Source organism: Rhinocladiella mackenziei (genome assembly GCF_000835555.1).
Source record: "Rhinocladiella mackenziei CBS 650.93 unplaced genomic scaffold supercont1.1, whole genome shotgun sequence".
Classification (NCBI taxonomy): Eukaryota; Fungi; Ascomycota; class Eurotiomycetes; order Chaetothyriales; family Herpotrichiellaceae; genus Rhinocladiella; species Rhinocladiella mackenziei.
The window spans coordinates 327,737-340,882 of record NW_013550604.1 but is presented as its reverse complement, the minus strand read 5'-3'; the positions used below and the strand labels follow the sequence as shown (position 1 = coordinate 340,882).

Below are 13,146 nucleotides of genomic sequence, written 5' to 3'. Positions count from 1 at the left end.
GAATCGGTAGAAAATTGCAATCAACCAAGTTGTTGGTTCCACAGCAATGGGCTGGACCTGGACCTGCTCAGAGGCAAAATGTATCCGGTAACGTCGTCGCGTAGGTCGTATCCCGACACACCTTTGGTACCAATGCCACGCCAGACAGGCTTATGACCATTCACAGTCCCCGTCGAGGCAATCCTGCCTTGTCATAGACAGCGTCTATCAACTCCATCAATTGCACGCTATCGCCCAGACTTATCCATGGCGTCTCTGATTCCTTCTCCATCGATGCCGATTTGATTTTGGCAACAAATGCCTCGAGTTGATATCTATAGGTGGTCCACCAATTCTGGCCCTTGCTGCCCCATTCCGGTCCTCCAGAGTAGTGCTGTTCTATTTTCCGCGTGGTAGTCAAACCACCATTTGCATCCTTCTCAGTGGTGGTAATTTGGTGGCTCACCCAGGGCAGAACAAAGTTGGAGAACTCGATTCGGGCCCGCTCGAGTTCGACAACGACAACGGGTGTCGAGTGCCAAAACTTGGGGATCAGACCGAACAACTTGGGTTGACTTAGATCGGCTTCCACGGTGCAAACGACTGCCGGTCTATCCGGATACTCGATCGAGTACACTGCTCGTATTGCTTCATCGACCCGGGGGTCATTCCCTGTAGGCCTCGCCGTGGCTTCCAGGACCTTATATTTGAAATCTTTTGTAGTAGGGCCAGCGAAATACTTGGTCGCCGAGAATACGTAGGTAAGGTCCATGCACGCACCGCCTGCCAGACTGTAGTTCAGACGAATATCGTCTTGTTTCAACAACCCACGCGGAAGTATCATCCGTGCCGAGACTGATTGCACGTTTCCGTATTGGCCGCTTGCAATGGTGGCTTTGATACTGTGAGCAGCTGGGTGAAATCGCCAGTGGAGGGCCTCTACTGCGACCATCCCAGTCGATGCGCTGCATTTCTTGATTCTTTCTACCTGCTCCGCGTTGGAAGCAACAGGCTTTTCGATCAAGACGTGTTTTCTCGCCTCCATGGCCTTGATAGCCCATTCGTAGTGAAATGCAGTTGGAAGAGGTATGTAGACAGCATCAATTTCGGGGTCCTCCAAGAGCTCGGCATACGACCCGGAAGCGCGCGTCGACTGCAGACCATATTTGGCAATCTGTGCCTGTGCCTTTTCCACGGACCTTGATGCCACAGCGGACGCCACCACTCCAGGATGAGTGTCCACCGCGTCGAATAAAGCGAGTCCGTTGATTGCAGCCGCGGATATGACGCCAATGCGAAGCGGCTTCGGTTCCTTTTGAATGTTGCATTTGATCTGCGCGACGTTGTTCCTCCAGTTGTGCAAAGTAAGAAGCGCCTAGAGGTCGACATACAAGTCACATCAAAATGAAATCCTGTATTCTCATATCGAGACCGTGCACACTCACCTCGCCGACCCACGACATGTTCTGCTGTTGGAGATACTCGAGACTTCGGTCAGCGCGAAGAGGATGGCGTCTCAAATCGTAAAGTTGAAACAAAACGCACCTGGTACTCAAGGGGCGGTATATGGGGTCGTCGTAAGGTGTTCAGCGGATTTGGGCACGAAAGTGGAGATTTGGCTGCAAGCTTGACTACATGTCGAACGGTTCGTTGCTCCTACTCGTACCCATCGAGTCAGGACCACGAGGCTGGCCAATCAATCAATAAGGCAAAGGCGTTGGTTCGAGTGGGGTTCTGGCGGATGGCTTCCTCATAGATGCCGCCCTCGTGGGCTGAACTATTTAGGTCAACTATTCAACGTCCGTAGCATATCAGGTTGGCCAGGCAGATCCCCAGACAGTCTCATCATGCCACTCAAGTCACGATATCCAGATGTTCAATTTCGTGAAACCGATCTATTTTCATTCGTCTTCGATCGACAGCATCGACCTTGTCCGGAGAATAAAGGTGTGCCCCTCATCCCATCTAGTTGAAGAATTATCTGAATTGTCACGGACGTCAAGGCACCGACTAATATAGACAAACACAGTCATTTTCCAAGATGCCAGCGAGCCCTCGCTGTATCATACGTTTGCCCAAGTCCGCGACCGGGCTGTCGAATTTGGTCTTGCTCTGCGTGACCGGTTTCAATTCAGCAAACACGACGTCCTAGCCCTCTACTCTCCCAACAACATTGATGTGCCGTGCTTGGTTTTCGGCACACTATGGGCTGGCGGCGTTGTCTCGCCGGCGAATCCAGCATATACGGTGGACGAGTTGGCGTACCAGCTGAACGACAGCGGAGCGAAGGTGCTCGTCTCGCACATATCGACCATCTCAAAGGCGAAGGTGGCGTGTGCCAAAGTCGGCATCCCTGAGGCACGGATCTTGGTCATCGGTAATGATCATGGCGAACGACAAGGATGCCTAGACTGGAAGTCTTTCCAAGCCCGGACAAATGCACTGGCAAGTCAGTTAACGGCGACCCATGTTACGCCCAAGGAAGACCTAGCGTTTCTGGCCTATTCGTCCGGCACGACGGGGAGACCAAAGGGTGTCATGTTAACCCATTTCAACGTTACAGCCAACATTCAGCAAGTGCGAGACATGGAAGTAGTGGCGTCGGACAACTCGATCTCGGTGCCTGGAATTCCGGACGCGCCAAGCAGCGGTGACAAGATCTTGGCTTGTCTTCCATTCTTCCATATCTACGGGCTGACGAGTATGATGATCAACCCCTTGTTCACTGGCGTACAGTGTCTTGTGATGGAAAAGTTCGAGATTGAGGCGTGGTGTCGCGCGGTCCAAGATCATCGTGTTACCGTGGGTTATATCGTTCCGCCTATTGTTCTACTCCTCTGCAAGCATCCAGCAGTGGAGAAGTACGATTTGAGCTCGTTGAGGATGACCACTTCTGGGGCGGCCCCGTTAACTCGAGAGCTGGTGGAGGCGGCTTTCAAGAGGAAGGGCGTCCGCGTGAAGCAGGGCTATGGGTTGACCGAAACTTCACCTGCTCTGTTCGTGACCAAGTGGGACGACTGGAACCGACGGTTTGGCACCACCGGAGAGCTTATTCCCAATGTACTGGCAAAGATCTGCGATCCGAGCGAGGAAGGGGACTTCAACATGACACACGAGCTTCCGATAGGGCAGACTGGTGAGCTCTACGTTAAAGGGCCAAACGTCTTTCACGGCTACCACAACAATCTGACAGCAACTGCGGAGTGCCTCCGAGACGGATGGTTCAGAACGGGAGACATCGGCCATCTCAACCAGGAGGGATTTCTGACGATTACGGACCGCGCAAAAGAACTCATCAAATACAAGGGATTCCAAGTAGCGCCAGCCGAGCTGGAAGGCACGCTCTCGGATCATCACTTGGTCGACGACGTGGCTGTTATAGGTGTTCGCCTGGAGGATCAAGAGACAGAAGCTCCGCGGGCATATATCGTGAAGAAAGGGGGCCTCCGAGCGGTCAAGCCAGGCGACGAGGAAGAGATCATGCAGTGGCTGGAAAAGAGAGTCTCGAATCACAAAAGGCTCCGCGGAGGTATTAAATTCGTTGAGTCCATCCCCAAGAGCGCGAGCGGGAAAATCCTGAGAAGGATACTCAAGGGTGATGTGAAGATGGAGACGGAGGAGAGAAGCAACCGGGAAAACAAACTTTAATAGTTGGTTAACTCTTGACTCGATCCAGTCCCGGCTTCAAGGACCAACGTACATTATATCTAACCTGTCGATCCAGCTATAACATAGCCGCTAACCCGCTGCTTAGAAGAAAATGCTCATGTATACAGTTCCCCTTATTGTGCCAGCATTATATGCGCCACCTTGACTTCTTACTTTGCTCCCACACTCAACCTTTCCCTACCACCACGCAGGGCTATTACTGCAGTTAACGCTCTTTGACATTCATAGTGAGGCGCGATTCCGAGTATATTTGGTTCATCTACATACTTAGAGAATTGATCGGACAAGACATCACGTCTCAACGGGCAGGGTGATAAGCGAGGGTCTTGTTGTTAAAAGGATCGTGTCAAAACTTATGGTACAACTTGAGTTGAAGGAGTGCTCTGTTTTCTATCAAGTTGAGCTCCTGCCTCGCATGTTTATATAGACAAAGGTTGTCACCATCTTTCGGTGTCTCCGTGTTCAGCTCGTAGACGAAACCCTTATCTAGCTGAACATTCATTGCCACGCTGAAATCGTTGCCCCATATTGTCTCGCAGTTCAACATCTATACTATTGTCATTGATCCAGCAATGTTTATAGATCTCTCCTACCTTCCTACGGCCCTTATACGATCTCTTAGTCTCACGCCCTTCAGGATACTCGTTGCCGCCTTCTAACTCAATGACCTTTTTGATGTTGTTGACAATCCCCTCAATCCATATTTGAATCTGAGATTGCGGAAGGTTATTGCATGCAAGTTTCCATCTCTTCTCGAGTTCCTTTATACTCTGGGCAGGCCCATGAAACGTCGTCCGCTTCTTTATCCATGGCCAGGCCTTCTCGATTGCATTAAGGTCGGGGGAGTTGCCGGGCCAAAGGAGATGCTTAACGCTTGCGAGAGAATAGACACTGCCGATGAAGTGTTGAGCATGAGGCGCGGCATTATCCACCTGAACTATAGCCTTAGGGCCAAGTTGACGAGCAAAAGGGACCATTTTAGTCAGAACGATCTCCTGCTAAAAGGTCACACGCTCTTTTCATAACAATTCCCTCTTTAACGCCTTATTGCTAACTCACCTTATAGTAGCGATACCAGTCGATTCCGCCCTTACTCGCCTGTCGATCGAGTTTACCTTGAAGCGCCATTGAGGTTTGCGCCTCGGGCGAGTTCGCAGTTCGGGTCGATTTATGCCTATTTCTAACTCCCACTCTTCTCGCAGGGCAGGTTCTCTTAATCGATTAAACTCATCGATCTCTTTTTGAGCGGCTTCCTTCTCTGTAGCCGTCTCCTTTGTCCAGATATGAAAAGGACCTTTCTCGTTATAAGAGAAACACCCCCAAAACATGAAGCTAGAGAAACCCTTCCATCGATTACGGATTGCTGACTTTTTAAAGGCCTCATCCTTATCCCGCCAAATGCGCTGAGAACCTCGTCGACAGAGGACAACACTCGTCTCATCGCTCCATATAGCCTTTTTCCAGTCGTCGAGCGTCCAATCCTGATGCGACAGACAAAATTCGAGTCGCGCCTTACGCTGGGCCGTATTAAGCCTGGCTTTCTAGTGGGCTTTACATTCGAGAGACCATGCTTATGTAAAATAGAGGTTGCACTAACACCATGCTCATAGGCGAGAACATCGGTTGATTTTTCGCGGTCGGCCCTACCTCGGCGAATATCATCAAGAACCTCTATCTCGGCTGTCTCTTTTATCTCTTTTGGCCTGCCAGACTTATATCCGTCCTCAACATAATGATCAAGAAGGCGTGGATCTTCCTGCGGGTTGAAACCTCTCTCCTTTACCTTCTTGACGATTTTATATATAGTCCGGGCTGGAATTCTTAATAATGAAGCAATATCCTCGGATTTCAACCCTATCGTATGGAGTGAAACAACCTGCGCTCGCTGGGCAATCGAATATCGAGTGCCACGATCATTTGATGCGTTGGTTTGAGGTAAAGGTCGAACCGTAGGCGAATTCTTTCGTCTCGGCCGCTGAAATTCTCTCTCTTTGGCGGCCTCTGCAGCGGAATTAGAAAGAGACGAGGGCATGGTTAGAAGGACTGACCTGAGAAACCTTCGCAACAACAGGACGCATTGATATCCATATTATGATCTCAGGGCGTCAACAGCGGTGAGACGCCTGAGACGCCGCGGGCATTAAACAGGGCAACAACAATAAGGCTTCCAATTATGCGTTTAGCATATGTGATAAGAGAGAGCGTCTTGCAGTCGATTTCTCAAAATATACCGTATAAATTACTAGTTGAGTCTTTACACCGCTTCAAAACACGTAATGTGGCTGCATTTAGCGTCTGCGCTAATCACTAGCGTTCTGCCTCAACATTTGGAGCACGCCTCCGTAAACTGGATCCGATGGGCGACGATGGGAGGGGCCCCCCAAAACCGAGGAGTTAGCACGTGATCCCGGAAAATAGTTACGTGATAACGCCAAGCCATATGCTTACGTGATTGGCCGGCTCGTCGCTCTTGGCGTCGCCGCACGCCGCCAAGTCCTAACCAGGCGATTCCAAAATTAAAAAATTAAAAAAAAAAAAAAAAAATAATCAAGTTTATATTTTATAATGCCAAAAATTGTTTCAAAATTGACACCAAATCGTGGTTGACCTATCAAGGACGTAACCGAGTGGTAAAACACTCGGCTTGCAGTCGAACCGATAGAATTGAGGGGCCTTACTAGTGTTCGATCATAGGTAAGGTAAGAGGGTTGTCCGGCCTAGCTTTCTAGGTGCCCTAGATGGGTAAACGTAATGCTCCAGCCAGTGATTGTTGATGATGTCGTCTTGTTCATACCGTTGGGAGGTCACCGATTCAAACTCTTCTGCAGTTGAACTTGCATGGCTGAAGCTTTCACTGGCTGCGGCGCCCCATCTATAAGTTCGTTAGAGATGGACTATAGGAGGGGGCCCTTTTTTTGGGGGGGGTTATTTCCGCCCTAAGTCCTATATCGATGAAGGATCGCGCGAGCCATAATCTATTTGTCAGGGGCAGGATCGCCAGCGGGCTGTAAAGACGTCAAAAGGATACCTATCTATCTATATAGGTGCAGGGGCGACATCGACTTCCACGCTTGGAAGTCGAATAGGGGTATCCTGCGTAACGCATGGGGTCTTGGCACCCCATGACACTATTTCGCAGATCTAGAAGAGACTAGATCCGTGAAATGGGGGATAAGCACGATTTATCTGGATATGATTTATCTATTTGCAAGCCTAGTAACAATCGCAAGCCCCGGGGGTTGCGATTGTTACAGCCAATCAGAGCATTCTATTTGTCGTGTTTAGCATAATGTCATGGGACAACCTGGAATCCCCTCGAACGGTCTTGGCAGACCCACTGTGGCTGTCGAATAGCCTCGTGTGCCTGCGTGGTAGCCTTGCGGCATGACTGTACCGCTGACTATAAGTATCTGGGATAGGTTTGCATTGCTTTCATGCTCTTTGCCTCTCGTCTTGGACTTTGTAGTGCATTGGATAGTAATATCATTGTCGGATCTCCACTCTCGTTCCCTCGTACGTCCCCACCCTGACACATAAGTATTAAATAGATCCCTAAACGACCGCAGGGACGCTGGAGAAGTGGTGCTAACTAGAATAGCAGGCTCTTGCTAAGTGATGTCTTTGCAATTAGAATAACGTCTCGATGTCTCTAAACCAAAAGATTCTAGTCCATAAGTTTGACACATTTCAAGTTGTTCCCCAGTTCGACAGCTAGATATCGTCGTTATCGTTGTCGGCTTTCCTAATTGGGTATACCGTCGTCTCCTTCACAGGCCATGGACTGGATCCGATGGAGGATATCGTACGGTATAGGACACCGTGATCAACGTCGTCTACACACGGTCCATGGACTGGATCCGATGGAGGATACCGTACGGCACAGGACTCCGTGATCAACATCGTTTATTTATGGTCTGTGGACTGGATCCGATCAAGGGGGCCGGGCGACAAAGGCGGCACTCTACCTATTCCTGGGTGGGCCGTGGATTGGATCCGATGGGATCAGCCAATTAGAGCACATGATTAGGTGTCTGATCACGTGATGAACTTGGCTTGGCAATGTCGCAACTTGCACCCTTTTCGATTTTATTCCGTCTTGCCCTTTTTGTCTGATAGAGCAACAACGCAAAGCTTTTCTTCTCTCCACTCCTCGAAGTCGTGACCCTAATATCCTCCATTTGTTGGCCGTTGAACCTTTTGTCTCTCTGCCTCTACTCCTACGCCTCCTTCCTAAGCCTGCGGCTGCTCGTTTCACTCCGCTTGATACGCCTACGTCCCGCCGTCCTATCAACCGCCATGGACAACCCCAAGCAAGCCAGCCACAGCAAGCTCGCAATCGACGAGATAAATGAATGGAATGCAAGCGATCTACTCAAATGGATCGAACAAGAGCGACGGGGACTGCTCAAAGGCGAAGATCTTGAGAGATTTAAAACCGCAAAGATCAACAAGAATACCCTTGTGAATCATGCTGGCGATATGGGGTTCTTCAGAAATGAATGCGAGCTGCCAGTTGGGATTAGCGAGAGCCTCGCGATGCTGGCGAGCGAGGTCGCGAAAGGGAAGACCGCTAGTACGTCCACTGACCACGCTTCTTTACCGTTCTCTTCACACTAATCTGTCTCCCATCTCATTGCAGGCCCCGGGACGAGGAAGAGAAAGTATGCGCGCGAGATGGCTCCTTCGCCAAAGAGAAACCGAGTTGACAATGGTGGCCTGATAATCAACGGCGAACTGGGATACTTCCGATCCGGAGCAACGAATTTTCCCGATCTTCTACAGAGAGAGGGCCAGGCTTACTTCGATCGTACCGGCTACATCTCCAAGTTGGGCAAACTCGACAAGTTCATGCTTTTCTGCCGTCCACCTCGGTTCGGCAAAACACTAACAATAAAGATGCTGGAACATTTCCACGGCCTTCAGTATGCAGATGAACATCGATGGCTGTACAAGGTACGCAACTGTATCCTTAATTACCTTAATATGAGAACTTGTATCTTTTTCAATCGTTCTAGGGTCTCGATGTGCAAAAAGATATCGATGAAAGAAAAGTGAGCCCCGGAAAGTACTTCGTCTTGAAATTCGATTTTTCTAAAATTAACCCCCACCCAGACCTTACGGAGGCGAATGAGGCACTTATCAAGATGTTGAATTTTTCCATTAAGTGGTTTTATAATGCATACACTGCATACCTGGGCGGAGACTTCGAAGCTTTATGTCAAGGCATTGACAGTAAAGAACCCAACATTAGTCTTGAGGCGTGTGTCGATTCAGTTCAAGGTGCGATTAAGAACGACGAGCAACTTGCTGGTATTGAAGGGATTTACGTGCTCGTTGACGAGTATGATGCTTTTCCTAATAACTACCTCGAACCACCCAAGACCGTCGGAAGACCCAAGATCGCTTGGGAGGATACAGCAGTCGGACGGACTTTCAAGTCTTTCTGGGCTACAATAAAGTCATTAGGCGCAGACGGGATCATCCAAAGAGTTTTTATCACGGGCATCTCACCGCTCTCCTTATCCGTTCTCGGCAGTGGGTTCAATGTGGCGAGAAATATGTCATTCGATAAGGACCTAGCCGGGCTTTGTGGTTTGACATACTCTGACTTGGAAGACGCCCTAAAGGGAATCTACGAAGACCCCGAAGTCTACAACGGTTTTCTTTCAGAAATGACTAAATTTTTCCACGGATATCATTTCTGTAATGATGAAACGGTCGAAACTGTTTACAACACGGAGACGTGCTTGGCATATCTTCAGTGTCGTATCGAGCGAACGACGCCAGAGACTCGAGACCCGGAAAACTCTGAAGTATCTGAACAGTTTCTTAAGAGATTTGCTGCTTCGACGCCAGTGATAAGAGACTTCGAAAAAGCACTGGAATGTGACGGAAAGGGGAACTTTATGCCCGTCGAATACGACCGATTCAGACCTGAATTTACGCTTCGAGACTTGGTATGCTAATACCTTAGCCCCAGTTCCCGTTTCTGCTAACCTATATCTCTTTTAGAATGAGGATGAAGATTATTCTTCGTGGCGTTCACTAACTATCTACTTTGGCGGCCTTACGTTTCACCCAGAAAAGCCGACAACGCACCTTAAGATACCGAATAGGGTTGCGGCAGATCGTATCGCTCTCGCGGTCCTCCGAAAGTATGGTCTGTGTAACTCTCTCTCGGAAGCACTTCGGTATCTCGTGGACTACGGAGAGCTTGAACAAACGTTGGGTTGTTATCGAGAATTGATGATGCAACGAGACGTCACCACCCAAGATCTTACCCAAACGCATGAAGCAGCTCATCGGGATAGCTTCTATTTCAGCCTGCTGCAAAACCATTTTCTTGCTCCACGCGCAGAATTTAAGGTGATAAAGCCAAATAAAACAAACGGTCGTATCGATCTTATCATCCAGATTCCCGGACAACTAATAGTTACCGAATGGAAGTTCTATCGAATTAACTTCCTAAATATAGAGGCTGGCGACAGAAATGCGGATCTCGCTAAAGCAGACATCCTGCGCGACTACAAGCTCTCTGAAATTCTTCAGCTTAGATTCGACACTTGGGACATGTACCATCAAGGAACAATTAGATCATGGGTTATGGCAAATGAAGCCCGGCAGCTAAGAGATTACATCAAGAGCACTGAAATACAGCAAAAGGTGGAGAAAGACAGTCTGGAGCTGCAGGCACACCTTGTTATTGTTGTCGGGTCACGTCATATCTTGTTGTGGGATATGGATAAGGAGGGAAACTTGGCTGCAGAACCTCGTCTCGTATAGGTGCCAAGCAGATCTAAACAGACAGGATGATCGAGAGCATTACCCTTAACTTATCATGGAAAGAAATGTCCCGTTCCAACACAGAACGGCAGGAAGGCGAAGTCACCTTTCAGTCAACAGTGATGAAACGGTTTTGCGAGGAAAATTCGGCTCTCTAGGAAGGAACATGACAATTGAGATGTGAACGGGATTTCCCAGGGGCTCCTTTAGTGGGCCTCAGTTCTCGCGAAAAGTTGACCTTTTTGTCTAAACCATTTCCGTTGACTTTCCTGGGCATGTCCTATGCCATGACAAATTAGCTGTATAGTATCTCAATGGCCGTTGTCGCGATGAGAATGCAGGAAAGATGTCGAACTAGGGCGTTCCCGATGGTTGCTCTGCAAAACGACGAGGCATTCATAACGTCTATAAGAAGACCCCTCAGGAACGCAACCAGTAGACAAAGAATAGAGCCGATGAGTCCAAATAAATTTGCCGCAATTGATTAGAAGACATCTGGATGAACCTACCCCTTGTGAATATGTCCCTCCTCCCTAAGAAAGTTCACTCCATCTGCCAGTGTCTCCATAGCCCAATGTGCACGCGCCCCTGCATCCATTCTCTCAACAGGTTGACTTGTTTGGTTTTGTCTTTCGACTACTTGTCCCGACCGCCACGAAGAGGCACCAGTCAATGGCCGGGGTGCCAAAGGATAACCCCGTACAGCTAGGTTTTAGGCTTCCATCTGTGCTATGTCCGTGCCGGGAATATGTTAGTGACGTGTTGAACGAACGAAACCCGTACGTACCTTCACAAAACGATTGAATTTTGCGGGACGGCCACGCCAGCTACGACATCGTCTGCCTATCTTCAGATGGGCCATGGACTGGATCCGATCAGGCTGGGGAGGCTGCGCCGTACACGCTGCAGAAGGAACGAGACCACTGCCCCCGATCCAACCCGGCCACATGATCCACGGATTGGATTCGATGGCGGTGGTATATCGTGGGATTCGATCCATAGACCATCTCAATATCAAGGTCCGTCCAACGAAGATGAGTCTAGCATCAGCTCGAGTTCGATCAGCAGGGTTTGTCTACCCTACCTGGCCACATGGTCTACGGATTGGATCCGATGGCGGTGGTATATCATGGGGTCGGATTCATGGATCATGTCGACATCGAGACTTGTTCGTTAACGCTCGGTTACGAACCATTTCGATGATGATGATTTCATACACCCTGTGCGGGCTAAGCCCATCGGGACTAGCTAATTGCTACGCGCTACCTCCGTTGTCCACCGGTTCATTCCATGCCCAGCTGTTAGGTCCATCGCCTTTACAAGACTGTTGCCCCTTTCGAGCCATCAACCAGGTCATCAAGAGTGCTTTCCTGAGTGTTACTGATCTTTCAACGGTACAGCAACTTGCCAGCTCTGGCTCTTACACTTTCCTGGGGCATTTACCTTCGCTTAGTGGTCTTGGAAATGTGTATAAGTGTCGTGTTTCGCTAAGAAAGGATGATGATCGCAGTAAAAGATGCCCTTTGGGTTACAAGGTTCGAGGAGATCTGCGACTGCGTGTAGAAGTTGTGAAAGAGCATTAATTATTAGGGGAAATTCGTGCTGTGGGATTCGGGCGCTGGGTCCAAAAAGGGCTCGCTTTGTTTTGAAATCGGCGTTCGAGATCGTGTATGGAGAGGACGGGCGATGATCTAGGTTGTGAGAGGCGGTGTGCTTGAGTACTTGCTGGTGGTGAGGTGGTAGAGGCTAGGGGTCGCCAAGATTTCGATGGCGATGGTGATGTGATGGCGATAGCGGCGACTATGCTGGGGGGGACGAGCCACGACAGCCGCGTACGAGATTCTAGCAGGAGAAACCGGTCGTAGAGGGGAGGGGGGTTGTTGGATAGATATGTTGTTTGGGGCGGAGAGGGGCCAAGAAGGGGGAGAAGGGGAGGCAGCAGCTAGTCCTGATGGTGATCGAGGCTGTGGCGCATTCTTTGGAGAGTAGACGTTTCGCGGGTTGTTAATTAAGTCGTATATCGTATCTGCTAGGATACAGTCCTCGTCGTGACACTCGGGAAGGTTGTTGCTGTATTTATTTTCCACTGCTAATTCTCGCAGGCTCCATACTTCGTCACATACGTGACAAATACATGCATCCTCTCCCGAGTCCTGGGTGTAGCTAAAGCCGCAAAATGCTAACAGCTCTATGGGGAGATTCTTATGAGTCCAGGTGGATGGGTACGTATCTAGACGTGAGGCGGTAGTTCGGTATGGTCGAGGGACTGGAGGCGCTGATGGTGACTCGTATCGTGATAGTGATCGTTGGGACGCATCCGTGGGCGATGGTGAAGCGCTCCGCTTTGCTGGCGACGGTGCAGACTCCGACAATGGTGTGAAACGGTTTGACGACGTTGCTGCTGCCATTCTCCTTCCGGAAGAAGAAGAGCAGGTCGAACAATTTCGAGTGTGATACAGGAAGAGCTCGTCTAGGTTGTCCACAGACTGGATCCGATGAAATACCACGACCCATCGGATTCAATCCGTGGATCATGTCGACATCGAGGTTCATCCGGTTAACGTCCCGTTACGAACCATTTCGAGTGTGATCGGTAAAGGGCTTGTCTGAGGTGGTCCACAGACTGGATCCGATGAAATATCACGGCCCATCGGATCCAATCCATAGACGTCGAGGATATCGAATAGGGTGCCCCCCTGGGGGGCTACTTGGTCC

The 13,146-nt window shown here is 49.6% G+C and overlaps 4 protein-coding genes across 4 annotated transcripts; 2 read left to right on the top strand and 2 right to left on the bottom strand.

Moving 5' to 3' along the window:
- Window positions 1-160: 160 nt before the first annotated feature.
- On the bottom strand, window positions 161-1,442 carry Z518_00118 (uncharacterized protein; the record flags this gene model as incomplete). Its single annotated transcript, XM_013420722.1, has 2 exons — window positions 161-1,354; window positions 1,425-1,442. The coding sequence occupies 2 exons, from the start codon at window positions 1,440-1,442 to the stop codon at window positions 161-163; spliced, it is 1,212 nt and encodes a 403-aa protein (XP_013276176.1).
- Window positions 1,443-1,826: 384 nt separating this feature from the next.
- Window positions 1,827-3,627, top strand: Z518_00117 (uncharacterized protein; the record flags this gene model as incomplete). The annotated part of the gene is made up of 2 exons (XM_013420721.1): window positions 1,827-1,926; window positions 2,009-3,627. 2 exons carry the CDS (start codon window positions 1,827-1,829, stop codon window positions 3,625-3,627), a joined length of 1,719 nt encoding a protein of 572 aa, XP_013276175.1.
- A 503-nt stretch (window positions 3,628-4,130) lies between these two features.
- Z518_00116 (uncharacterized protein) lies at window positions 4,131-5,680 on the bottom strand (the record flags this gene model as incomplete). The annotated part of the gene is made up of 3 exons (XM_013420720.1): window positions 4,131-4,643; window positions 4,764-5,189; window positions 5,246-5,680. The coding sequence occupies 3 exons, from the start codon at window positions 5,678-5,680 to the stop codon at window positions 4,131-4,133; spliced, it is 1,374 nt and encodes a 457-aa protein (XP_013276174.1).
- Window positions 5,681-7,944: 2,264 nt separating this feature from the next.
- Z518_00115 (uncharacterized protein) lies at window positions 7,945-10,431 on the top strand (the record flags this gene model as incomplete). Its single annotated transcript, XM_013420719.1, has 4 exons — window positions 7,945-8,221; window positions 8,288-8,601; window positions 8,664-9,605; window positions 9,661-10,431. 4 exons carry the CDS (start codon window positions 7,945-7,947, stop codon window positions 10,429-10,431), a joined length of 2,304 nt encoding a protein of 767 aa, XP_013276173.1.
- Window positions 10,432-13,146: the final 2,715 nt, after the last annotated feature.